The following is a 27,465-nucleotide window of genomic DNA, read 5'->3' as shown; positions in this document are numbered from 1 at the left end:
CAGAAGGCCAACAGGAAGTAGAGAAAACACTGTCCAAGAAGCAAAGCGTGGCGAACCGTGCTCCCCCTAATAGGGATTGGGGACAGGTTCGCCGTGCTCAGCAACCTCCCAGGCCAGACATCAGGACTTTCCTTGATAAGAAGAGGAAGTCCTGACGCTCTGGCGCCCTTGCTGGTGGGGGTAGTCCTTCACGGGATGGTGCGCGCTCGAGAGCTTTTCGCCCCGCCCCGTTACCCTCACAAAACTCCTCCATCCCTGCCACTTTGTGTGATTCGGGGGAGGTGGTTTCCATCGAGGTATTAGATAAAAAAAAGGAGATCGTTTAGCCAACCCTGTCGGTGTTTCAGGGCGCAGCAATCTCCGGCGAGTGATTCTCTCATTTACTGCCTGGAAACTAGCAGTGCTAAGAGGCTCGCTACCTCTACAGAGGTCTCTAGAGCAGCTAGTACGGTCCCCTGCCGGTCCGCCGCTTCAGGGCTCTGAGCTAGTGGCTTTGGGCACACAAGGAAGTGGTTGCTGAGCTTCGTCCAGACATGAATTTGTCTCATGGGGAGGGGCCATTGGCACCGTATTACACGGTACCCATCTCTCCTCAGTGCCCTCAGGAGACCGTTCAGCCAACCCTGCTGGTGTTTCATGGCGCAGCGATCTCCAACAAGTGCTTCTCTCAGTTACCGCCTGGGAACTAGCAGTGCTAAGAGGCTCACTACCTCTACAGAGGTCTCTAGAGCAGCTAGTACGGTCTTCCCCTGCCGGTCCACCGATTCAGGGCACCGAGCTAGTGGCTCTAGGCGCACAAGTCTCTAGGCGCTGATGACCGTATTTCTGGCTCTGAAATAGTTCCTCCATCATTTGAGAGGCTGTCATGTCCTAGTACAGGTAGAGAACACCAGGTTACATTCCAGGGCATTTGAACAGACACTACCGATGGGGGAATGGAAACTTAATCCAGAGGTAGTGAAACAGATTTGGAAAAAATTTTACGAATCAGAGGTGGACCTCTTCACCTCCCATCAGACAGCGCAATGTCCCCTCTACTTCTCTCTGAGTCATGGTTTTCCATGGTACCATGTATTAGAGAAAAAAGTGCCCATGTTGCTAGTCATTTCGTCTACAAGTAGTTCATGTGTATTTATGGGTACACAGACCAGTTGAGATAAATCAAGCAGGTTATTTTTTTAAATCTATCTTTAGTGGTTGGAACAATAGTTCTTCCTTGATGATAACATGGAGCCATAAAGTTAATGTAGTAATATGCAGCATGCACAATACAAGAAAATGGTCAGTAACATCATCATTTTGAGGTACGATATCTATATTAGTAAGATCGATTCCATGTGATATAATTAAATCTAGTGTATGACTAAAACGATGAACATTGACGTTTTGCTTGACTCCAAAAGAGTTTATTAGGTCAGTAAACACAAATCCTCATATCTATCATTTGTATTATCAACATGTATGTTAAAATCTCCAACATTTAAATTTACATTTAGTCATTTTGTAGACGCGTTTGTCCAAATCGACTTAGAATTGGGGAATACATAAAGCGATTCTTCTTAAAGAGGCAAACAGACACAGGAAGTGTTTTAGGCATTGTTCAAATAAGTACATGCTAGAAAGAGAAGGAATAAATAAAGAGAAATACTTTTTATTAAGGGTACAAAACATACACAGTTTCACCTTATCTCATGTTAATCTTGAGCACCTATAGAGTAGTAGTCCATCGTTCATATCTCCAAAAAGTCTGATAGTTTTATCATATTTATAAAAGAAAAATACAGCTTCAGATTCTCTTCGGAAAAAGCTGAGCTCCTGGAGGCGTGCCGTCACTGAAATGACGAAAACACACAAAACGCACTTGCTACACTCCGTTGCTGACCCGGAAAAACAAACTGCATCCACTGTTCATGTAACGCTGGGTTCTTTGGAAAGCTGAACACTGTAAACTTCCCTCACATCCAAAAACACACTTATTTGGAGACATTCTCAAACAAATCCTATGCAGCGCTACCGATGATTTCCTGATGAAGCGTGTTGATGTGCACGGTCTCGCTCTCCTCTGGTCAACGTGAGTGTGCTTTTCAGAGAGAAATGCTCATACAAGGAGTTCCACTATGGTCTACGTCATTAGATTCATGATCGAAAAAAAAACAGCCGAAACTTGTACCAACCCGGAAGAAAGATTTTCAGCACAGAAATTCGTAATTCGTCCAAATTATTATTTTTTTTTAACTTTGACCATGTTAAGCATGAGAATCCATCTCTTTAAGACTGTGAACAACTCTGAATACACAAAACACCATTGTAGCCCACCTTTAAGGATGAAGTCAGGTCGAATCAAAAGAGATTATTTTTTTACCTGTTGTTTTAAAATTGCCAGGGATTCAGCATTCCCGATAAGGGTGGGAAGATCATTTCACCAGCCAGGAATGGTGAACGAGAATGTTCTGGAAATTTTGAGCCTCTCTGTGAAGGTACTATGAGGCGTCGCTTCTGGAGGGGATGTAGGTTTGGAGTATTGAGTGGAAATAGGAGGGTGCTGAGTCTGTGGCTGTTCTGTATGCAAGCATCAATGTGTTGAACATGATGCGAGCCTCGACCTTTCTGATGTTGTGCAATGCAAACCTGCAAGATCAAGCAGTCTTTGCAATGTGGTCTCTAAATGTCAGCTGGTCATCAAAGATTACACCCAAATTTCTGACCGAAGTTTCAGATATGCAGGAAGCACAAGAAAATTTCAGGGTAATTGTAGAAGAACCTAGCTGGATGGTGAAATTATGCTATAGAGTTGGAGTGGCAGGGAAGACAAGAATCCATGCTGAGATGTCCGCCAGGCAGCCAGAGATCCCGGATCATCTGGTAAAATGAGAGATAGAGCTGTATGTCATCAGCATAGCAATGGTAAGATAAGCCATGTGCCTGTATGAATATGTATATGGAGAAGAGAAGGGGTGCAAGAACTGATCCCTGAGGAACCCCAGTGACCACCAGTTGTAGTGCTTTGGATACCCAGCCCCAAGTAGATTGGACAGCGCAAGTACTTCTATCATTTAAGTAGGTCAAAAGCCATCATAGCAGTTATTTGAGAATTTGCTTACTATTCATATGGAGCATAGCATCCTGGAAATGTTGTACGACAGGAGATGCCCTCCGACTGGCATCAGCCTATTCTTGAGAAAATAGAAGAGCACGGTGAGTTCCATATACTGACTGAGTGTGTTATCTTTCTATTTGCCTTGTTAGAAAAAGAAAAAAAAGTATTACCATGTTTACAGAATAACATTTTGCATCTGGATGGTGTTTATAATATAATAAAGTTTTATAATTCTTTTCTTCAGTTTAAATTGGTTTTCAATCCTTCTTGTGCTACTGTGCCACCAATCTCACCCTTTTGTGCAACAGTAGCGCCGTGATAACAGCACATGATCTAAAGCTAAATCTAATTCAATGAATGGGCAGAAGAAGAGTTTTCCCTTGTCCAAATACCCACACTTGGGGTCTTTGCACTTGACCACTTGACTACTTATATGACAAGTGGATGGGGTTCAACAACTCCCTGCAGAGAGTTGTGCGCTTAGCTGAGTGCATCTCAGGGTGTGCTCTCCCCTCTCTCCAGGACATCTACCTCAAATGCTGAAAAAGCAGAGCTGTTAAAATCATCAAGGACTCCAACCACCTTAGTAACTGTCTTTTCACTTTGCTGCCATCTGGCAAGCACTTACGTAGCCTAATGGTAAAAACTGAGAGACTTGGGAGGAGTTTTGTCCCCCAGGCCATCAGGATCCTAAACTCAAACTTGGCCAACATCTACATGTCTCCACTTAATAATCAGTAAGATATTCACCATTCTCTACCTCAAATTGATGTATTGAGAGTGTCACAACCTGTTTGCACATTCGCCTCTTGTACATTCCTGTGTATCTTAATATTTAAGATCACAGTATAATTTAATGCACATTTTATTTTCTATTCTATATTAAGGTCTACAGTATACATTGTATTTATATTTTATTCTAATATTTTTTATTGTTTACTTTTATTTCATTCTTTGATACCTATATTTATGAACATTTCACACATTTCACTAGTGGTTATATATTCTCTATATTATTGTGCATGTGATGAATAAAATCTTGAATCTTGAAATGTCCCGTATTTGGCCAAAGTGTTCAAGTGAGGATGAAGACCACAAGTGTGTGCAGAACTTTTCATTACCTAATGGGACACACTTGTAGTGTTGTAAAAATTGAAGTATTTGCATAGCTTTATTTTCATTTTAAAAACATTGCATCTTAAAATCAACTTCTAAATATCTGTTCGGTAGTCCCTATAACAGATGACACAATTTAAGCTGCGGTGCTTCTAATTAAGGGATGAAAGGCATTTGCAAATGTTGTTCAAAATAAATAGCACCACTGCTCATCTTTGCTCAACAGTGTTTTTCTATCAAATTATATGTAATAGTAGCCTAAGGTCTCTGCAAAAATCTCACGATTTATTCCAAAACATGATGCATGGTGGGAAACACTAAGCCACGAATAGCACTCCGGAGGGGTTTTCAAGGTAGTGTGGATTTAGTGTGCGTTAAGGGCCCTGCACTTTGGCGTTTTGAAGTCTTTCGCTTAACTTAACTCTCAAGTGGTCAAGACTGCAAGTGTGGGTATTTGGACAAGACAAAAGTGATTTGGCAATGAAAATTATACTAAATAGGCGGCTACGGAGTACGCATTAAAGATCTTAGTAGAAGATGACATTTACAAGTCGTGCTGTGGTGTGCTCTTTACGACCCAAAATAAATGGCATCCATGCTGAGCATGGGTCTTGGTAGGCCTAGGTAGGTGCTTTTGATCAGGATAAAGATGTAATGGAAAGACGCGTTTTGGCAGGCCAAGATATGATTAATATATGGCAATGCTTGGCAGCTGACGTTTCCACCCATGTTCTCTCACATTCTCTCTATTGTATGTATATGTTGTTATAGTGCAAGGCTATGTCTACACAAATCAGTACTTTCCACGGGTATGTTTGTTAAACGCTTACAATAGCCTACAAATTGTGTCAAAGCAGGTTTTAATTGTGTCAAAGCAGTGTTAAACAGGAAAAAAGTGTACTAGAATAATGAATTAATATGTATTTAATTATTTATAGATTAAGAAAACATTTTAATTAATAATTTAGAGTAAATATACTATTAATACATGTAATCACATATTAACCATAAGTGTATTAAGATTAGGTGTAATTTTGCAGTTGTCCCGAAGGTGGCTGCACGTGTCTGTCTGTGTCCTTACAAGCGCACTCTATTTCTCCAGGAGCACTCATCTACATCTACATCCTACAATGTTTTTGAGAAACACAGCCTATTTTGCCTATTTTGCCACACTATAGAGACCTGTAGTTTCAAAAAGATTGCGATGGCGCTTGCTTTTTCGGCACTATGGTTTTGGAAAACACTGAATTGATAAACTATGCTGATAACGAATAAACTTGCAACCGGCAAGTACTATAGACGACGCATCAAGATTTGTCTAAAGCATTATATAGGATTTTCAACTTTGTTGCAGCTGCTTCATCAGGGATATTTTTCATTTCAAAATGAATGTCAGGTGTGGATGACAGGTGTGTTTTGTTATTTCATAAGCGTATACTGTAAAATTGTAAAAAAAAAAAAAATTAAACAAATAATAATAATAATAATTAAACACCCATGAGCATTTCTATTTCTATCTTGCATTCTTCATGCGAGTTGTTTTTGTGTTGGAACTTAATCATCATTTTACAATTTCGGTAAGTAGCCTAACTTTAAGTTTCACATTGACTGTGAATGTACATCTACTTAGTTGACCCAACAAATATGACATGCATATATGACTGACTATTAGCATTAAATATATTTTGTCAAGCCAGATGAGATATATTTTAATTAAACTGCTGAGGACTTTTTGGGACATCAGTACTGCAGTTTATTTATTTTTTTATTTTTTGAAAAGTTACATTGAAATGATATATATTGTGAGAAGTGGATAAATTAAATGGTCTTGACTTGAAAAAAAGAAATAAATAATCCTTCTCAACTATCACCCTCATGTCATTCCAAAAGATATAGCTACAGTAAAGGTTTTTTGTGTTTTTTTTTTGAGTAACACTGCCTTTTACTGTTTAGACAATAAAATAGTTGAAACATATTTCATATCTTCTTTCGTGTTCCACAGACGAAAGAAAAGCATACGGGCATGCATATGTGTTAGGCTAATGTTGACACAATTAGTCATTTTTTCGGTTAACAATTTAATTGAACAAGAGTCCTCCGACACGACGGGATTAGTGCGTCCCGTTATTCATAACGAGTCGTTTACAGATTTTAGCATATATTTACTAGTTGCAGTTTGTTATGCAATACGTTAATACCGTTTGTGTCCTTAACTGCTAGAGCAAACGGAAATGCGCTCAAGCTTTTGTAATCCAATGCTGCTGTTTATTTGCGAGCGTTTTTACTTAGACATTGGAGCTTTTTGAAAAGCTTGTACAAGAAAATACGAAAACTGAGAATTTTACCAAACACTCTTTTTGTAGACTGCATGTTTTAGAGGCTTCTACTCTACGACGTTAATCTAGTTTAGTTTTGTGTCCCTTTTGCTGGTTTCATTTGTCTGTCATTGGATTGTACAGATGTCACAATAACTATCTTATATTATTATTACAAGGTAGAAATGGGTTGGTGTGTTTATTCTGTTGTACTAAATGCAGGGGGTGAACTAACTGAATTCAAGTTGTTGTATTATCTGTAAAAAAGCTGGCGAGGGCGCCAAAGAACGCAAAACGCGCGTCCCTATCACGCTCCCCTTCTCTCTCTCCTTGAAGAGGATAACTTAACCTCGTCTTAAAGAGCCGCTTACGCCCCACGTTAACACTTGATTTGAGAGCGCAGACTACAGACTCAGCATCACATATTAAACCTTTTTTATTACCTATTTTACAGCGTTTAACACGTGTGCTAAGAGTCTATAGTCGACATAGGCTATTGTGAGAAACGTTATTGGGTAAAATATTGAGTCATTTTACATATTAGATTTCTTACGTGTTTAAGTGTGATCAGCGATCTAGACTGGCACTGATCACAATTATAATCCCTAAACAGTATTCATATCTGCATACTATAATTGTGTAGCAATAAAACGTAAAGTCGACATCAGTTTATATCTGTGAATATAGGTGTAGAACGAATTAAAAGGTTTTTCGTGTGTCATCACATAATTTTGCTTAATTAAACAGGTAAACAGGAATTTAATAAACGAAATTTGTCATTGAGGGTGATTAGTCAGTTTTAACTCTATGCGATGTGGTGAAATGAGGATGCCATCGATTGACGAAAATAATGCATCTAGAGATTTTAGCAGTAGCCAAGGCTAAAATGCATAAACAATAAAGGTATTAGAAGACGACTAGCAATAAAGTAAATAAATAATTCAACCAACAAAAATTAAAAAATATCTATAGCCTATAAGATTATATTTTGGAAACGCAAAATATAATGAATTATAGTCTTTCTCCAATAAATAAGAAAACCGCGGCGTTTAAAAATGGTCACTAAATTGAATGCGCCCAATATCGTTCTTTTGTAACGAACAACCATATTCACAACGGGATCTTCTAATTGAATGCAAAAAAATCTTTAACTAATGCCTCTCATTCGAAAACGTCTGTGTGAAATAATCGACAGAGAAAGAAAAAAGATACAGCTCAGAGAGAGGGAGAGGCAGAACAGAAGGAAGGAACAATAGAGAATCAAAGCATAATGATATTCCTAAATGAAGAGGGAAATGTTGCCGCGCTCATTTTATTAATCAGACTGTCAATTTCACCCCAGAGGCCAACCCCAGGAGCCATCTAAAACAGAGTCAGATCAGAAGCTGCTTTCCTCACTTCTTCTCTCTCTCTGCACCTAGATATACGCGTCTGGTCGATCAAGGGCCGACTCTATCAACCGATGACAGTCTCTCTCCTATTTATTTGCTTATAAACCTGTTACAATAAATGATCATTCGAACCGCGTCACGCGCACCTTTAACGACGAAGGCGCAAACCACTTTTTGATGAATGACTTTCTGGAGCAGAGAGGATGTGCGGGTCATTTTGAGCAGTCATTCGTTGCCCACACTGGCATTCCTCTGTTTTTAGCTTCCAGCTCATAAAGGTGTTATATTATTTAGAGGCGGCAGCTGAGCTGAATGCGGATTAGATCCGCCACCAGTCATCGGAGCACCAGCCCTGGGACTTTGGATTTTTTCTGCACGACTTCATGATGGAGAGGATAAGAAAAGAAATGATTCTGATGGAAAGGGGACTACACAGTCCAGTGGCAGGAAAGAGGCTCTCTGACTCGGCCGGGAACGCGGTGCTTGAGGCCCTGGAAAATTCTCAGCACGCAGGTCGACTCAGTCCGAGAATAACTTCAGCCTCGCTGCACGGTAATCTCGGGGATATTCCCACCAAAGGCAAATTCGAAATCGACAGCTTATTCGGAAACCACCACAGCGACAATACCTCCTCCACAGAGGTTTCATCCTCCGAAAACAGGAAGAAAATAAACCTGTACCCTGAAGTTTCTCCTGACTCCGATATGAACAGCGATGTGGAAGTGGGTTGCCCGTCTCATCGCTCACCGAGCAGTCTCTGCCAACAGAAGGAAAACAATAGCAAAGGTAAACTATTTGCATTGAAACTTTGATCGAGTCGTTTATACGTTTGTTCAAATGCTAATTTGAATCGGCATCACAAAGTTCCAAATATAGCCCTCATTGGAATTTGTTTTATATTATTTTTCAAATGCATGTTTTCATACGTTGTTTATGGTAGCATTTCCCAAATACTTTTTTGTAAGCTTTGCAAGTATTTTACCCTTGCCTTAGACGAATTAAAATCATATGTGATTGCATTGTGTGTCCCGTTATGTGAATTTTGCAGTGTTAAATTTATGCAAATCGGTGAATGCGTTTGTATTTTATTTTTGGCTTAAAGTCATTTTGATTTTCTGAGAAAAAAAAAAAGTTAAATGTAATCCCAACATATTTCAGCTGAATTGCACTTATACATTTATAAATACAACCACGGATATTATTTTACGTGCTTGTGTATTTTATTTTAATGTAGCTTACAAATCAGCGTGATAAAATATGCATGTTTAAAATATTTACGCATTTGTCTTTTATGTCTTCCATTATCCGATTTAGGTTTTTCCGACAGTAATTCAGGAACTTCAAATACAAGTTCATCGTCTCTGTCGAATATGAACGGCTCCATCAGTAACTCCAGCAGCTCGAACGCGGATCAGGTGAGGAGATACCGGACTGCGTTCACCCGAGAACAAATTGGAAGACTGGAGAAAGAATTTTACAGGGAAAACTACGTCTCAAGACCCAGGAGGTGTGAACTGGCCGCTGCATTAAACTTACCCGAAACAACAATAAAGGTATTGGTCTGATTTTGATTATTTTTCCCAGAGTAGATCAAATATATATTTGCTAATTTGTAATGTTTATAAAATGTTTAGCTAATATTAACCTTTCACAGCCATCAGCATAGATTACTAAAACAAAACAAAACAATGCAATTGCATAATGGCCATTACGTATACTCTAAAAATGAATTCTAAATACTGTTTACAGAGAACGTGCAGTCTGTTCACATCAACAAAATCTGTTATTTTATTTTGGCTGATGCAAACCTGCCTCATTTCACCTGTGCTCACGTTACATATCAACCACAAAAACAAGCCCAAAGGGGGTACATAAAAAAAATTATTGGTCGATTCGTAAAGGACACAAATTATCCTCTGATCATAAAGCTTAACCTAAAAGCTCTGCAAAAACTATTCAAAATGCACAGGTCCTGAGGTTGTTTGGCCATGCTAAACGGTAGAGTTTAATTGTTTTGTTCTCGTCTCTCGCCACTGTTCACCTCATCCCTAATTGTTACCTGTGTATTTCTGTGGATGCGTGTAGGTGTGGTTTCAGAATCGACGAATGAAGGACAAGCGGCAGCGGCTCGCCATGTCCTGGCCACATCCCGCCGATCCCAGCTTCTACACCTATATGATGACGCACGCGGCCGCCACCGGAAGTCTGCCTTACCCTTTTCATTCCCACATGCCACTACACTATTACCCCCATGTCGGTGTCACGGCAGCAGCTGCCGCGGCAGCCGCCTCAGGAGCCGCTTCTTCACCTTTTGCTACCTCTATTCGTCCCCTTGATACTTTCCGTGCGCTTTCTCATCCATATTCGCGCCCAGAGCTGTTGTGTAGTTTCCGGCATCCAGGACTATACCAGTCACCGGCAGGTTTGAACAGCTCGGCGGCGGCGGCAGCGGCGGCGGCGGCGGCCGCTGCAGCAGTCAGTGCGCCTTCAGCTACCGGGCCGTGCTCATGTCTCAGCTGCCACAGCAGTCAGGCCGCCAGCGCACTCGGCTCCAGGAGCACCAGCTCTGATTTCACCTGCACGGCGTCCGGCCAGAGGTCCGAGAGCGGATTTTTGCCATACTCGGCAGCAGTTCTCAGCAAAACCGCGGTGCCCTCACCGGACCAGAGAGAAGAAAGCGCGCTAAATAGATAGCTTAGTGCTGGCATGCACCCCTTCATTTGAAGCACATGCATTTATTATTATTATTTTTAAATTGAGGGACAGCATTTTCATTCTAGTAAGGCCTGTTACGCCCAGAATTATATTAAGAAAAATATTTAAAATACACGAAATCGAAGGCCTTTTAAATATGTTGCAACACACGGTATTAAAACAGTGCGTTATAGAATGAGCTAAAATTACATTATTATTTTTCTTATATGAGTAGCTTTATTATTATTGTAGTAATAATTTTATTTGTCCTTATTTATTATTATTATTATTTATTAATTACAATTGTATGCAAATATTATTTTCGATTAGACTGGACCACAGTAAAGAGAATATACACTGGTTGTGCCACTTTAGCTTCGGTTAAAGGACCAGTGCTGTTAAAGTGCTGCTGCTTGAGGGATACTCCCTGATCTAGGAGTGTGGCGCATAAAACCTGCACTACTGCTACAATGTCAATTCTGCTGTTAATAATGTGAAGATTATGACGAAAATTGCCAATCATGTACCTTGATGGACCTCCTTTGAATGTGGAAATGTAAGAAAGTTCCCGTTCTGAGACTCGCTGTCAAAGCATAACAACCCGCTGTGGGAAGTCATTAGACAAGATAGATAAAAGACCTTGAGCATTTCGCATTGTTCTTGGTGTGTAGATTGTACAGTATTAAACGTGGTATTCGTTACCTGAGAATTTTTTTTTTATTATTTAAAAAAAAAGAAAAGAAAGAAAAAAAAATCCCCTTTCCACCGAGTCCTATTTCCAATCTTGTTTTTGGGACCTTGGTGGGCCTGGGTAGAGTTTCTCTCAGAGATGTTCCGCTGACGCGAGCAGTCTCATTAAATCCAAACCGATATTTCCATAATACTCTCAGTAGAGACTCTTCACTCACAATATAATGGGATTATCCACACAACCCCAAACTTCAGACAAATTGCTCATGCATTTCTGTCTGCATACATTTTTTTTCCACGGAAGGCGGAATTCTGCCTTACATAAAACCACATTTTAAAAATAGCAAACTAGCACTTGTACAGATCAAATGGTGAGATATTTTGTCATAATGCATAATCACTTTTAAATTGTATTAAACTAAAATTCTGACCTTCATTCGAAATTATTAGCTTCATAGATTTTACCCTCTTTATTTTTATTTTTTAATCATTTATTTTTTAATTCAGTGACTGGCTGGATATTTATTTAATTTTAGGAATACACCATTGTTTTAGGTCCTAAATCTGACATTAATTCGCCAGACTAGAACGATTAAAAATAAATAAACATTAGGCCTGAAATTATGTTGAAATCACTCATTGTATATAAAGTACATTACGTTGCTGTTTTCATTTCAAATGGAAAAAGAAAACAAACTGATTTTTTTTAATTATTTATTATTCTTTTATTACTGAGTTTTTGCGCGGGGCTGGCTGCCGTCTGTTCAATAAAGGACAATACTAAAATCCCAGTGTTTTGCTCCTCTCCCAAGGGTTGCCGTGATACACGACTCTGTACATTACGTCTCTGTATTTTACATATTGCCGACTTTATGAATTTTCATATTTTCACTTGAGAAAAATGTGCAATATAGAAATGTATATTATGTTATTTATTGATGGTGTTGTTCTTGGAAAATAAATATTTAAAACGCAAATTTTTATATCGTTATCATTGTGCACGTTGCAAATGGCTAATTGCAGTTTGAACTGAAAGCATTAAAAGGCGAGCAAGTTCAAAATCAATGTAACATATGTGGCCTACAACGTTTCATTCACAAATGTCCACTTCACACACCTTTATATTACTTACATTTCTAATTTCTAAGTGTTTTGTTCCGTAAACAATAATAGCCTAAATACACGTAAATCCATTTTTTTTTATAGTACATTTTGAAAAGGTAAATTTAAATCCACGGAGGTCTTTTTATATTTTTATCTTCTTTTCAAAATCAATATATCAATGAAAAAGAAAAAATCAAATAGTGTGAAGCGTTCCTGCTCTGTTACCACTTTTTTTTTTTTTTTTTTTTTTTTGTGAGAAAGTGAGACTGGCATTAATTAAAACGACACTAAAACTATAGGGAATATGGAGTCTGCGATCACGGGTCATTCTGGCCTTATAATTTACCATTATTTTTACATTACCTCTAAATGATACAAGCTGATACCGTCGTTAATTGCAGCCTGGTTAAATATATACCGGCATATTCCCAGGGGACTTTGAGATAAGTTGCTTTCTTTTTGAACGTCCCCATTAAAGAAATGGGATTAGAGGCACAGCAAGTGTGATGTATCGCCATGTTTCGTTATGCTCTTTACCAAGGCGAGGGTTACAACCCATACAACAAAAGCATTGAGATAGATGGAGAGGCAAACTGGAGAAGACAGAGGGCAGAAAAACACTGGCCACAATAACGCCATCAGTTTTGTATCCAATGTGCAAAGACTGAAAAAAGAATTCATCATAAAATGCAACAAACTGTCTGTCACCTTAGCCGAATTGCTTTTGACAAGAAAATAAATCTGCGGCTTGTTTAATATATTTTATTTTTTCTTTATGTCGGTGCTAATAGAAACCCCAAATTAAATGTCCACCACCAAGATAGAAATGCAAAGATCGATGATCCTCACGCTACTGTCCAATCACGCCCATTTAATTGACTGTATTTTCTGGGTAATTGAACTGCTTGTAGTAAATTGAAGATTTTATAGAAACGACATAAAAAACTACATTTACTGACATTCATCGCATCTTTGACATTGATTATCTGATCAGCGCGTGTCATGCTAACCTCCAATTCTTCATTACACACTGTTTATGAGCTGTTGCAGAACAACTCGCTTGTTCCACTGTGATTGATTGCCTTATTAACGCGTGTTCTTGTAAGTGTGACCGAACTGATTACGATGCATATGTTTAGAATAATGTTTCATTTAACTGACTGCGAGTAATGCGAGGTGACAGCTGCTGCGGGGAGGACAAAATCCGAACTACAGGGAGAACGTGGGGCCAAAAGACTGTTGTTTTAAGGTGGAACTTCACAAACACGTCTGGCGAGTGGAAAACAGTGCGCGCAACTGAACATGTGCGCTAAAATCTCAATGAAATGACGAGACCCTTGCTATATTATTAGGTGCCATAAAGGCAGGTCGTAGTTTTTAATCGACTAGAAGACTTTGGTAAATGCCGACCCAAAGCTGTCAGATTTGATTATTCTCGGGGAAGACTATAGGCAGGGCGAGGGTGATCCCAATCCTATCCAGTTGATGGGATGGAACCAAACCAAAAGGATACTCAGTTCGACATGCGAACTATTACAGCGCCCTGTATATTAGATCTGGGTGATAGCCTACTGCGTTATAGATCACCATATGCTGTCATAATTTAGTTTTCAGTGAATGGTATGCGTACAAAAATACAGTGGGAAAAAAATGAGAAGAAACCGAACATGATTTAATTGCAAAATACACCCAACAATGGTGCGTCTATTGAGTTTATTACATTGCGTCAACGGCTAGTCTTCAACAAAGCTTTATTATGCGCTTTGTTTTGTTGACACCATTAAAGAAAACACAGGGAACAGAAGGGAAAAGGTTCGTGGCAACAGAAGCAACGGCTGTGATGAGGAGATTTATGCATCAAATGAAACCACGGCCACCCTTGTTTGTCTCAAATGAACGCTTCTGTTCAAATGTTGCTTTCATATATTATGTGACATTAATTTAACTATAGCTCATTAAGGCAGAATGAAATGGTTAAATTAACTTATCAACCCATAATGATGATGAATGGGGTAGTAATTCAGATACAAGCTGGGCAATTTGCAAGTCTGCACATTTTGATAGTTCTCAAATAACATTTTGAATAGCAGGTCATCCCCTCAATCAACTGCATAAGCACGTTAAGTCACTCCCTCTCCCTCAAAAAGCAAAATGTTTTTCATGCATATGTATTAAAACATGTTCGCAATTATCCTTGAAAATTGCCTTCACTTGCTTTAACGGCTGAGCTGTCTGTTTGCTATAAGCTGCCAATGAGGAGGTCTGGTTTGCAGGAGAAAATGGGAGTCAAAACATAATAGTTTACTGAAATAACACGTTAATTATATCACATTTTGCCAGAGTATATTTTCAGCGTACTCGGTCGCAGTGTGAAACATGTTAACATCATCAGTACTCACCTCAATAGCTCTGACTCTCGAACACCAACAGAGGGCATTCTCCAATTCAACGTGCATTTATGGCAAGTACACCTATACATCATAACGTTAATGTCACCTGGCACATTCGGGAAAGGATTTTGAATGCATCTTATGTGCAGAAAACGCTGACGCCTATTGTTTTCCTTTTTCCGTTTAACCTTATGACAGACAAACACACGTACCGTAAACACATTCCGTCTTACTTGAATTAATTAACCATAAACTCAACCCTTTGTCTGAGTGACGAAAATTTCAAATGAATAGCTTAGTGAACGAGTTTCACTCTTATAAAAAGCTGGGGTTTTTCAACCCAACTTTGAGTAAAATATGTACTAACCCAAACCGTTGAGTAAATTTTTTAAATTGTATTTTTAACCCAAAAGTTGGGTTAGTCCATTTGTGACCCAAAGTTCGATAACGATTGATCTAAGAGCTTAAGAGTGTTTTCTACAAGTAATTTTACAAGCGTTCGTTATTCTTTCAGGTGCCTTTCGAGTTTCCCAGAAATGCACGTAACACAATTGCAAGTAGCTGTGCTTTAAGTGCTACTTAGTCGCTGTCCAATTGTCAAGTGCTGAAATTTGTAGTATTTCAATAAACACGCTCGTTTATTGAAATGTTAACCTAATGCTGCATTCCAGACAATTCGGATATAATACTAACTATTATATTATAGTGTATAATATTATACTTTACATAATACTTTATAATATGCTTTATAGAGAGAGAGAGAGAGAGAGAGAGAGAGAGAGAGAGAGAGAGAGAGAGAGAGAGAGAGAGAGACGTCATTTCCGGGTCCAATACATGGCTTTTTTCGTCATTGTCACAAGTCATTGACAGATTTTTTTTTTCACCAGTCTTTGAAGCATATTTCCTACATTTACTATTTTATTAATTTTTTTGTCCAGTCATTTCAATTAGATGTTTATTACATTTTTTTATTTAATTTATAAATTAATAAAACCGAGTAATAAAGTGTAAAATAAAGTGCAATCAAATCCTTATATTATAATCACTTTGCACTTGAATCAAGTTAAAGGTGTAATCTGCCGATTGTCCTGCAGGTGACCAAATAAATCTGTCTTCTTACGATGCACTTGGGGCTTTATGATTACTCCAGAGCACCCGTAGATCTTCGATGATTTTCAATTGATTTTCGATGATTTACGATGATTCTTTTGGGAAACAGACCGTAATATTAAGATCAGTCGTACGATCGTTTATACGAACTTCTTAGGATTACGAAGCTTTTGGAAAACTCAGCCCTGGGCTGTGTTTCCCAAAAGCTTTGTAAAAACGATCGTACGACTGATATTAATATTACGGTCTTTTTCCCAAAAGAATGTAACTTAAGTAGCACTTGAAAATCATCGTAGATCTACGAGTGCTCTGGAGTAATCGTAAAGCCCTTGATTGTACTTTATTGTACACATAATGACTCGTTTTCTTTATTTTCTTATTAATATATAAATGAAATAATTAAAAAGGGAAGAAAAAATAGAAATACACAGCTAAATTAAATGACTGAAAAAAAAAAACTAATAAAAGAAGTAATGTAGGAAATGCTTCAAAGACTGGTGAAAAGAAAATGCGTCAATGACTTGCTGAAGTGCACGAAAGCCAGCTATGTATTGGACCCGGACACCGGACTCTCTCTCTATACTGTATATAAAATATAGTATATATTATTATGTAAAGTATAATACTATAAACTATAATATAATATAATATTGTACTGTATTATGGTTATTATATCCAAGTTGTCTGTCTGGAACGCAGCACTTGGTTAACGTCAATAAACGATTGTGTACTACAATTAAGAGCCATTCTATAACGTGACATTTCAGCACTTGATAAACGGATAGCGACTCCTAAATAGCACTTAAAGCACAACTACGAGCGATTGCTTTACGTGGATTTTTGGGAAACGCAGGTGAAACAATAACGAACGATCGTAAAATTACTCGTAAACGTTCTTTAGCGCTGACCAATCGTTATCGTGACACCCGGCCCAGGTGTCCCACTGAGGCTTGATTGGCTACTTGCGAATCATTTTGCCTGCCTGAAATGACATCACACTTTGGCGGATTTATCGGATTTCTAAGAAATAATATAATTATTGTGCCCTATACTCGCGCCTCGTTATATTAAACACGTAGAGATATTGTTGCACTGTAATGTTCTTGACAGCTGTTACTCCACAAGAAGTGCAGCAGCTTTGCGCGCTAACTCATGAGCAGTCTGTCAGTCTCGCTGTTAGTTTCCATCTTACTGAAACAGAGAGAGCAGTCTCTTGCTTTAAATAAGTCCCATTGACAGTGGTCAATGATGTAAATACTCACATAGTTCACAGATATTTACAATACATGATCATTTTTGCAGATTTCCAGGGGATTTAGTTTTGCTTCAAAGTGAAATGACCAAATGCTTTATATCACACAATTTAAATCAATATTCATATAGAAAAAAAACACCCTATTAGAGAAAATACTGATATTGAATCTGAGATGTCTGAATCAGCTTTAATTAGTCACATCAAATAAATAACTTTTTGAAGGCATTACAAAGTGCAATGGGGTTGAGTCAAACTACAGTAATAACTGTATATTTGAACTCTGTAATAGGCAATAGAAAATAGAAAAATAGAGTCCCATTGCCTATACAATACAACATACTTCTGATGCGGCATCTTTCAAAAAAGGACAAAGTGTGTGTGTGTGTGTGTGTGTGTGGGTGTATTTTCAATCTGCTATCAGTGTGTTTAATTTACGATAATAATTTTATTAAAGATAATATCTTAACAAAGATGCTGCAGCTCATTTACAATGACATATTTTAGTATTAAACACTACTCAGTGATGATTTAAGAAACAAATTGACATAACAAAAATGACACAATGTATCTTTTATAGATTTTATGTATTGTGGGGACAAATGGTATACTGCAACCCCCACTACCAGAGGATAATAACCTAAGCTTGTACAAATGCGCAAGCCAAAAAAATTATTGTGTGTGGCTCCACAATGTTAGTGTATCTTACAGGAATAGTTCACCAGAAAAGGAAAATTAATTTACTTACCGTTTAATTTACATTTACTTAATAAATTTGGCAACCAAACAGTTTTTAGTTTCAGCTGACCCCCATATCTTCTCTATAGCATAATAATCAATGTCTTGTTTTTAGATCATGTTAACTTGATCCAGTGACATAGAAACATGTTGTACAACTGGTTCCAGTAACTCACGTAAGACGCATTATTAACTTACAGCCATATATATGCTGAAGCTCCTCATTGTCTAAATACACTGTGCACTGGATTTAATCTACTCACACCTTGTTGTGAAAGTTATACATTTATGAGTACAGTTGCTGTCCATGGTGCTGATCTGACTATTCCAGCTGAGGCAGTATGGTCCTTATAGCACTCATGCTAGCTCTAGATTTCATACTGAATGCCCCATCCTCTCTCCATTTCAGAGTTATCAGATTCCGAAGAGAGAGCACCAATCATCAGAAGCACTGGCAGGTTTCTCACAAAATATTTGTCGTTGCTTTTTTAACATGAAGTCTTGAAATGGTCTTATGTAATATTCACTGATAGCTACCTTTTTATTTTAAAATAAAATTTCAGATCAGTACTTTGTAAAGTGCTGAATGGGATGATATAGCTTTTATTACATTTCAGGACAGTTTAAGACATCCATTTAGCCAAATTAATGACAAATACTGGGATATTGTAAAAATGAATAAATCAATGCATGACAGAGACCATGCACTACTTAAACATCAGAAAATAAATAAATAAATGGATTAACCAATAATCCTGTAATGTAATTACTATTCAACAGTAAAGGTATGCACATTCTAACCCTCTATAAGTTTCTATTTTTGTCAGCTCTGAGCAGCTGACAGAAATAATGACCTAAAATGTGCTTCATTCATTTGAAGTTAAAAATATTATGTTACATCACAGAATCAACCAAAAACAGAACAAGAACAACAGACATTAGGTTACACCAACAAAACTTAATTTAAGTGTTAGGAAGAAATAATTTCTTAATGAAACAATGGCAGGTTACCACTGTTTACTGTGTACATTTTATATATATGTTAACATAAAAGTGTGCCTTATTTGTGTGTATATATATATATATATATATATATATATATATATATATATATATATATATATATATATATATATATATATATATATATATATATATATAAACTGAACCTAAATAGGCATATTTATATAGTTACATCAGAAAAACTACATTTGAGGGTAAGATGATTTTGAAATAGCCTTTAATATGCCCTATATGCTTTGTTTCTCTACAAGGACATACCAATTTCTCCTCATCATATTATACAGCACCTAAACAAAGACAACCATCATATATATTTACATTCAAGCCTTTTTTATTTTATTTTTTGGAATGGGAATTAATGGAATTGACAAACCTAGTATATATAGGCAAATTTTCTTCAGCTACATAAAAAATAACCAAACTGCTCATCACAAATTTGCAATGTACATTTCACCACCTCAAGCAGACCTTTCTAGTTCTACTTTTCTCCAGAAAGTAGGTCTGCTATAAAAATAAATAAATAAATAAATAAAAGACATATAAGTCATAAAGTAGTGGATTACAGTTGTCTGTTTTGTGTGTCTTTGCCAGTTTACATGTACTGCAGTAATATGCATAAGCAATAATCAGAATAATATATGTAAATTGTGGCCTACTGTCCCATTACCTTAATCCGAGTAAACTGGTGTCATGTATGGCACAAAGCCAATTACTGGTACTGTCAATAGCATAAAAATCTATTCATACCAAGTTTGTTACTGATTGGTCATTCATTCAAGTATATTTTTAAAATTGATTACAAGCTACTATTATTTTAATGTCACTATTTTAAATAAACATGAATTATGTAGGAAATGTGAATGTAACATTTTATATTAGCACATTTTCTATTAGCATTTACAGCAATGTAACGTTTACAAATACAGTAACACTGTTATAGTATTATTATAGTATCATTTAATTCAAAACACTCAATATAAGCATATATATATATATATAGCGTATAACTTTTTGAAATCTCTTGTTTCCGCCGTGACGTAAACTCTGCAGAAGCACGGCGTGAGGTTCATTCTATTTTCCCGCGCTTTGAGAGAGAGCGAGTGCTCGATCACGTGACAGAGCAGTCAAGTGGAGGAGGTCCGTGCCGCGCGGGCTTGTGGGAACAGTTTGATGACGTAGGCTGTGGAAGTACAAAAATAATAACGCGAGTCTCTTCTGGATAATATCTTTTTTTCAGGGGTAAGGCATCCTCATTGATCGTTTGTTGTGTTTGTTTTCGGCGTGTTTATGCACAATAACGCTGTATAACAGGGCGTGCGTGTCGTGTCAGAGAGCACAACACGGCGTCTAATCTCGTCCTATGTATCAGCTGACAGCAGCGGGCTAGGCTTTCTCAAAGTGAGGCTTTTTAGGTCTGCATTGAACGTTAAAGTACTCCTGATACTATAGCTTAAGGAAACATAATCTGTCGGAAAATATATGCTATGCTAAAACATATAAAGCGCAATGTTTTTGCTGACAGAATAACATTGTTGACTCGTGAAGTTTCTTGATTATCATGGTTTCAAAAATATAGGGCGAGTCATTTTTTAAAAGTAAATTAATGTTAGTAGATTAAATCACATTAGACCTGAATTTTCCTGGAATATAAGAGTTTAATTTAGATATTAAACCGCATTCCAAGCTGGAAAGGTGAGGCTGAATAAAGTTATAAATAAACTGACTTTCATTGGTGCTTCCAGCGGGTTTTCTCACCACTATCAAACACTCTCTGAGCCCTGGAGGACTCTGCAGTTTAAAATAGAGGAGTGTCTTGTTACTTTCCAGAGCCTCCAGGTTTTGTGTGAGCTGTGAAGATGTTTGATGTCACTCCTGCATCTAACCCTGCATGAGTGAGATACAGTGGGATCTGGAAGCGCTTGCACATGCATTGCATGTCATAATTTCTGAATGTCAGCTGTCATTGCAACAGAAAACAAAATTTAAATTTGTGTGGTATTTTTTGTAAAGAAAGACCGCACAAATGCACTCTTCAAGCAAAGCATTTGTCGAAAAATACGTTTGTTTGGTTTAAAATGACTAAGCAATAGATATACGAAGACAAATGGTATTGAAACATTCGTGGCTAATATGATAATCAACACGTGTGAGTTTGATTACTATTAAAAATCAAATGGATCAGAAAATTAATTTGGTTTTGAGAAAAAAACTCAAGCAGCATTTGTTTGAAGACATGCACATTTCTAATAAATGTGACTTAAGCACCCAAATGTTTTCGAATAAAAGCCTACTTAGGTTTTATAATCCATTCTCATCTAATCCATGTGTTTTCCCAAGTGGGAAAAATCGATCATAATCTTGTTTGTGTCTTAAGTATTGTTATTGTTGAATGAAACGGTTGCCTTTATTTGTGAACAGGTGTCGGTGTGGACAACAGGAGAAACAGATCCCAGGCTTGGAGAGAAGGACTGTCCTCACAAGATGGGGGCTGTGGTGTCTCGCTGGAGGGTAAACGTGCTTCATTCACTCAACCTGTAGGATGTACACTTCTGCTGTATGCAGTATTAACGTTAACATCTGCAATTTGATTTTAAAGTGGATTGATAGAAATGTCACGTATGGTGTACTGTTGTCTTTCTTGAATGCTACAAAGCCTTAAAGGAATATATCACCCAAAACTGAAAATTAACTGAAATTTTACTCACCCCAAGGCCATCCAAGATGTTTGTTTCTTCATCAGATTTGTAGAGATGTATCATTGTATCACTTGCTCAGCAATGGATGCTTTGCAGTGAATGGGTGCCGTCAGAATGAGAGTCCAAACAGCTGATAAAAACATCACAATAATCCGAGTAGTCTTGAAGGAAAAAGCTGCATGTTTGTAAGAAACAAATATATTGTTAAGAAGGTGTTTTAAATTTAAACTGTCTATAATCTATAATAACGCTTCCTTCAGTGAAAATGTCCATCAAAATCACATCCAAATCCACAGACGTATTTGATCATATCTTTTATGGACTGCTTTCGATGCTTGATTTTCACAAGAAGTTTTTGTCCGCTGTTTGGACTCTCATTCTGACGGCACCCATTCACTGCAGAGCATCCATTGGTGAACAAGTGACGTAATGCTAGTCTTGCATGGCATGATGATGAGTAAATCTACAGCGATTTCTATATTTTGGGTGAACTATTCCTTCAATAGTTTCATAATTAAGAGTGTGATTTGATATTAATGTAACATGCTATATACCGGGGTGGTGAACGTCAGTCCTGAAGAACCGCAGTCCTGCAGAGTTTTGCTTCAACCCTAAATCAAACACACCTGAACAAGCTAATCAATGTCTGAAGGGGTTACTCTGGGTGAGATTTAATTAGGGTTGGAGCTGAACTGTGGCTGAACTGTGGCTCTCCAGGACCGGCGTTCATCACCCCTGCTATATACTGTAGAAATCTAAATAGAGAAACGTCCCAATTGTGAACATCTGTACCTCCTACCAGCTCGCTTTATTGTTGCTAACTGTACTGTATCCATCCATAGGCAAAGCCTACCACCGTGGAGGTCTTGGAGGGTCTTGATAAGGTATAAAACTGCACTTTCAACCATTTCCTGACTTCACTCATTCAGTCTGTTATACTTTTCTAACACTGAAGGTGTCCTTTTGCATTTAGGCCATGGGAATAATTTGACCTGGTGTATGTATTTATTTATTTATTATTATTTTTTAATTCTGTTATTTAGGTTCAGTTGTGATTCAGAATAACACAAGGTTACAGACAGACACAAATGTCTGCTGCAGAAAGGCACTGTGTGACAGTAATTAGATATTTTAAGAAGGGGATTATACAGTACTACTTCACTGAGAGAGGTCTGTTCAGTTGCCATATCTCAGAGTTTGAGTGTTGTGCAAATAACTTGGTTGTATATTTACTGTTTAGAACCAAAGATGTCTAATGTGACTTCAAAAAGTGATTTAAACACGTTTGACCTGGTGTGTCTTGACCAGATTAGATCAGTACGCAGTTAAATTACATTTCTGCAGGTTCTGATTAGAGCCTCTCATCTGTCTCTCAAGTTCTGCCTTAGGTATTTAGGTCATGGGGATTTGATTCGAGTTTAGACAAAACAACTTTTCCTTTCATACTTTCTGTATGCTGCAGGATATTTTACATTTTTACTTTAATTCGATGTCCTTAAGCCGTCATGCATGCTTTTATTTGACCTGATCCTGCTGAAACATACGCCTGAATGTTCTACTGATAGCTTTTGCATGCACACAGTTTTATTAATTGCCATTTTTCTGAAATATGTTTGAACTTTAGGCTTAGTATTCAATACCAGATACAGTTTTAAAGACATCATGTGTTATTTTTGTTGTAATTTTGGTAGAAATGTGATTGAACATGAATTATACTTAATATGCGAGTGTTTTTTCTACTGCTGTTTGAATGCCACTCACTAATTCCTGGCCTTGTGGGGTTTTATGGAGTGTTTTAATTGATCTCCCTCAGGATATCCAGGCCCTTGAGGAATACAGAGAGAAGAACCAGAAGCAGCTGAAGTTATGGGTTTACAGACTGCTGCTGTACTCGGCCCTGCTGTATTTGATCGCCTGTACAGTCGTCTATGTGTGGTACATCCCAGAGCGGATGATAGGAAAATTAATAGTGGCGTCACCATTCCTGCTATTTCCTCTGTTGTAAGTACTTTCAGTTCAGTTTTTGAATTCAGACTGATGGCACATTGTATGAATTTGAAGTTACTTGAATCTTTTGATATGCAATGCATGAATATCCAAATGATCATGATGACTTTATAAATGAGTTGCTTTTCCGGTTTGCAGAGTTTGGCTGCTGAGGAAACTGCTGATTGTTTTATACAACAAACGAACCGAGAGAAACAGTAAGAGATTCTTACTGAACTTGTTTTCATTATGAGGTCACTATGTTATGATGAGCCAGTGGTGTTCATCGTATCTACGCATTCATTTTTCTGTTCTTTTTATTTTTTGCATCTTAGATGAAAAATTAGAAGAGCTGAGAGCAGAGAAAAAGAACATAGTGAGTAATCAGTAGCAGTGTATGTCTTTGAATGTCACTTCCTGTTTTTTTTTTGTCTGTTTTCACAGGTGTATAGAGGCACTCTCTCTTATATGTTAGGATCTTTTAATATGAGCGAGTTTGTAATTTCTCGCAGTCCGTGTGCTCCCATCTTCCCCTGTGAGCTGGTTAGTCATATGTTAATTAGTGGTCAACCGATATGTGTTTTTTGACAGCCGATGCCGATATCTTGGAGGGGGGGGGGGGGGGGGGGTGTGATATAAAGATATAAAGCCGATATTATTATTATTCTTTTTTTTTAATTATTATTAATACTTAAGAAATTTGAAATCGTTTGACAATGGATTAAAAAATAAATGTGTAAAATAAACATGCTTATACTTTAGATGACAGTATTTTTCACAAATAAATAAATATTTAATAAAAATATAATTAAAAAGAAAGTAAACACTGTAACCAACGGGTCACTCAGTATTCTGGGATGTTTGAATCAGATTTTTCAAATAAAGCCAGGGTAACACTCATTTTACACACAGCACAGAGTGAAAATGACATAAAAATGACAGGGGGCAAATTCATAAAGGACAGTATAATTTGAAATCACAAGTGTAAAGCATTAAATTCATACGGACAGACCGTCACGCAGAGAACATGTATGGATAAAATGCTGGATAAAAATGCACACTTCACACGATCTCACAGCTGGATTCGACTAAGTTTGCAAGGTTTGTGAAATTAAATGTTCATTAGTCATTCGTTGATTGTTTAAATTATATAAATGCATTTTTGCTTAATGCTGACAGCAAACGAGAAAGTATTATAATGTTTGCATTTCTATTACTAATATGCTTGATATAAAAGCAATACAACACTTTCTGTATACATTCATTTCTTTGTTTAACCGTTAAACAAAGTAATCGGATAAATAATCGGTTTATTAGACAGACTTCTATCCGTGTCTCGACAGAACTGTTAAAGATGACGGTGAACAAGAGAGAGAGTGTGAGCACTGTGTGTACTCAGGCACTGCCGTCAAAATAAAAGTCCCGCTTCGAAGACATTGGCCAAACAGAAAAACCTATCGTTTGGTGCCGATATTTGAAAAAGGCCAAATATCGGCCGATATATCTGCCTTTGCGATATATCGGTCGACCACTAGTGCTAATGTTAGCACAACAACATCCTGTTTTCCTTTCATCATATTGTGGCCCTCTGCTGTCAGTGAGAGAAAGAGATAATTTCTGCTCCTTATAAATCTGAAATCAATGAAGACGGCGGGTAATTGGCAAAGAGACTTTACTTGGTAAAGTGCTTGGCTAACGACTTGTCTTTAAATGAACAGTGTTTAGTGATGGGAGGAAATAAATCTGAGCAATTGCTTGTCATCCACTGTCATGTCTAATAACTTTCAATAATTACAGCTGATGGATTTTCACACTCCCCATTATCGCAGTAAGGCTTGTAATTATTCTATTCATTAAAGTTAAATAATTAGCACTATTTGCTCTTTTCCCTGAAATGGAGTTTTAAAATAAAACTAAACAGAAGACTTTTTCAGCTTTTAAGCACAGATATAAGCAGCAGGTCTAGTTCCTTCATTTGACTTGAACTGATGGATTTTTATAAATTGTTATGATTAAAAAAATCATAACAATGCGTGTCTTCAGTATTAATGCCAACCAGTTGGTATCACTGTTTGATGTAATTGTGATTATGTGATTGTAATGTTTTCTCAAACAGCTTGAACAGGTCATGGAAACTGAAACCTACAAAAATGCTAAGCTGATTCTGGAGCGATTCGACCTCGACTCTAAGAAAAAGCTTGTAAGTACCTTATTATAATTAAATCTACAAATGACTCCATTAATTGTGCAAATATTGAAGTTTTTTTCTTGGTTTTCTCTGAAGGAGATAGAGGCTCAACCCATTGGCCCTCCTGCGACTCCAAGACAAGGCCAAGGTGAGCAATCAAATCTGTTCCCTCTCATCAACTCACAGTTGACCCATGTTCATGTCATTCTTATGATTTTTTTTTTTCCCCAGACTGTCATCGGAATGTAATAACTTGTTGTAGCATCTTTAATACGTGTTCTTTCCTGCTGATGAAATTTAAAAATGTATCACCAGAAAAGCATTTTAGAATTTTTGTCTAGTGTGAAAATATCTGAAACGTCTTTTAGAACCTTTTGCTAATTTATTCAGAAATCGCCATGAAAATAGCCTTGATGCTGGCATGGCATTAAAAAGTGAATAAATAAATAATTCCTGCTAGTGAAAGAAAAGCCAGCGACATCAGAGTCGACTTTGAAATGGCAGGTTTCTGTGTTAAGTAAATTTCCTGTTTCTTGATCACCCCAACTGGGGCTGTGGGGGTTATCAACCCCAGGTGTAGACTTCAGCTTATCTGGTTTCATATCTCACTGTCAGAATCATGTCATTTCCTTCTCAGAGCTGCGTCAGCGGCATGTGACCCCTCGCCCTACTGGACGTCCTCCACCCGTTCCTGGCCCCTCGGCCCCCCCCACTCCACTTTCTGCCCCGGGAGGGCCACCTGAAAAAGGTCTGTCTACATCAACCCCACATGGTCTGATCCGGAGGCCAGGAACCCCGGCTGGGACGCCTGGAGCAGTGATGGGTGCGTCTCATGTCCCTCATTGGCTTTACTAGTCATAGAAGGGCTGTTAATGGTTTTTCATCACAGATCTGTAATGTTGTTGTTGTTGTTTAAGGGACAAAACTGACCAGTCATAGTCCTGACATTACCCTTAAAATCAGAGGGGTATGAGTGGTTGATGCCAATTTTTATTTTTATTTTTTTTGCATGCATGTGTTTTTTCTTTTGTAGCTGATTTACCTGCTACATTTGCCTAAAATCAAAGTAAAACTATCAGAGCACACATTGCAATCAGAATTGGGTCAGAAATAAACAGACAAAAATATCTGGTTGTTAATTAAAATTAAATTGTAAAAAAAAAAAAATGTAAATATCATAATTAAAGAATAAAGCTGAAATTGTTGCATGGACAACTTACTGATATTAAGTTGAGGAACTAAAATTATTAAAGCTGAAAAAAAAGCACATAACAAAATGACTAACACGATAAATCAAAATTCAAATGAAAGCTGAAAATGTAAAAGTAATTGGTCATATAATGATATTGGTATAAATAATACTACAAAACACTAGAGCCACTCCAGTCTCTGTTTTATAAAAACATTTTTCTAAATGGTCTTAACTTTTCTTCTAAAATTAGAATTTTTCTCAGGCTCCTATATTATGTTTGGCTTTTTTACTTCAGTGGTAATTAAAAATACATATTCATTGCCATTAAAGTGAAATTACTGAACCTACACATAGCGCCTGATTTAAATGCTCATTTTAGAAGAAAGTTTCAAACATCACTTAAAAGCTTTTGCATCTGATATCTTCAAATATAAGTATTACGTGAATAACGTCAAAATGTTGCCTAGAGCGTCTGGCGTGAAT

General features: G+C 37.4%; 3 protein-coding genes across 3 annotated transcripts in view; all 3 read left to right on the top strand.

Moving 5' to 3' along the window:
- Positions 1-27,465, top strand: part of atp5mc3a (ATP synthase membrane subunit c locus 3a) — a 330,629-nt gene that overhangs the window by 129,699 nt on the left and 173,465 nt on the right. The window lies entirely within an intron of this gene.
- On the top strand, positions 7,958-12,273 carry evx2 (even-skipped homeobox 2). The gene is made up of 3 exons (XM_059499310.1): positions 7,958-8,705; positions 9,234-9,472; positions 10,005-12,273. Exons 1-3 carry the CDS (start codon positions 8,303-8,305, stop codon positions 10,611-10,613), a joined length of 1,251 nt encoding a protein of 416 aa, XP_059355293.1. The 5' UTR covers positions 7,958-8,302; the 3' UTR covers positions 10,614-12,273.
- lnpa (limb and neural patterns a) overlaps positions 21,299-27,465 on the top strand; it is an 11,910-nt gene continuing 5,743 nt past the window's right edge. The window contains exons 1-8 of the mRNA XM_059499524.1: positions 21,299-21,428; positions 22,459-22,500; positions 23,430-23,617; positions 23,762-23,820; positions 23,938-23,978; positions 25,719-25,802; positions 25,887-25,938; positions 26,428-26,613. Coding sequence (XP_059355507.1) covers positions 21,402-21,428; positions 22,459-22,500; positions 23,430-23,617; positions 23,762-23,820; positions 23,938-23,978; positions 25,719-25,802; positions 25,887-25,938; positions 26,428-26,613 — 679 coding nt within the window. The 5' untranslated portion in view covers positions 21,299-21,401. The remainder of the gene's footprint in view (positions 21,429-22,458; positions 22,501-23,429; positions 23,618-23,761; positions 23,821-23,937; positions 23,979-25,718; positions 25,803-25,886; positions 25,939-26,427; positions 26,614-27,465) is intronic.

The sequence above is a fragment of the Carassius carassius genome, chromosome 19, assembly GCF_963082965.1.
Source record: "Carassius carassius chromosome 19, fCarCar2.1, whole genome shotgun sequence".
Taxonomy (NCBI): Eukaryota; Metazoa; Chordata; class Actinopteri; order Cypriniformes; family Cyprinidae; genus Carassius; species Carassius carassius.
Note: the sequence above shows the minus strand (reverse complement) of the source record. Positions and strands in the feature narration are given on the sequence as shown.

Coding starts and splice junctions, on each gene's coding strand:
- evx2 (XM_059499310.1), top strand. CDS start 8,303: ATGATGGAGAGGATAAGAAAAGAAATGATTCTGATGGAAAGGGGACTA. Junction 8,706..9,233: donor GAAGGAAAACAATAGCAAAG/GTAAACTATTTG, acceptor TATCCGATTTAG/GTTTTTCCGACAGTAATTCA. Junction 9,473..10,004: donor TACCCGAAACAACAATAAAG/GTATTGGTCTGA, acceptor GGATGCGTGTAG/GTGTGGTTTCAGAATCGACG.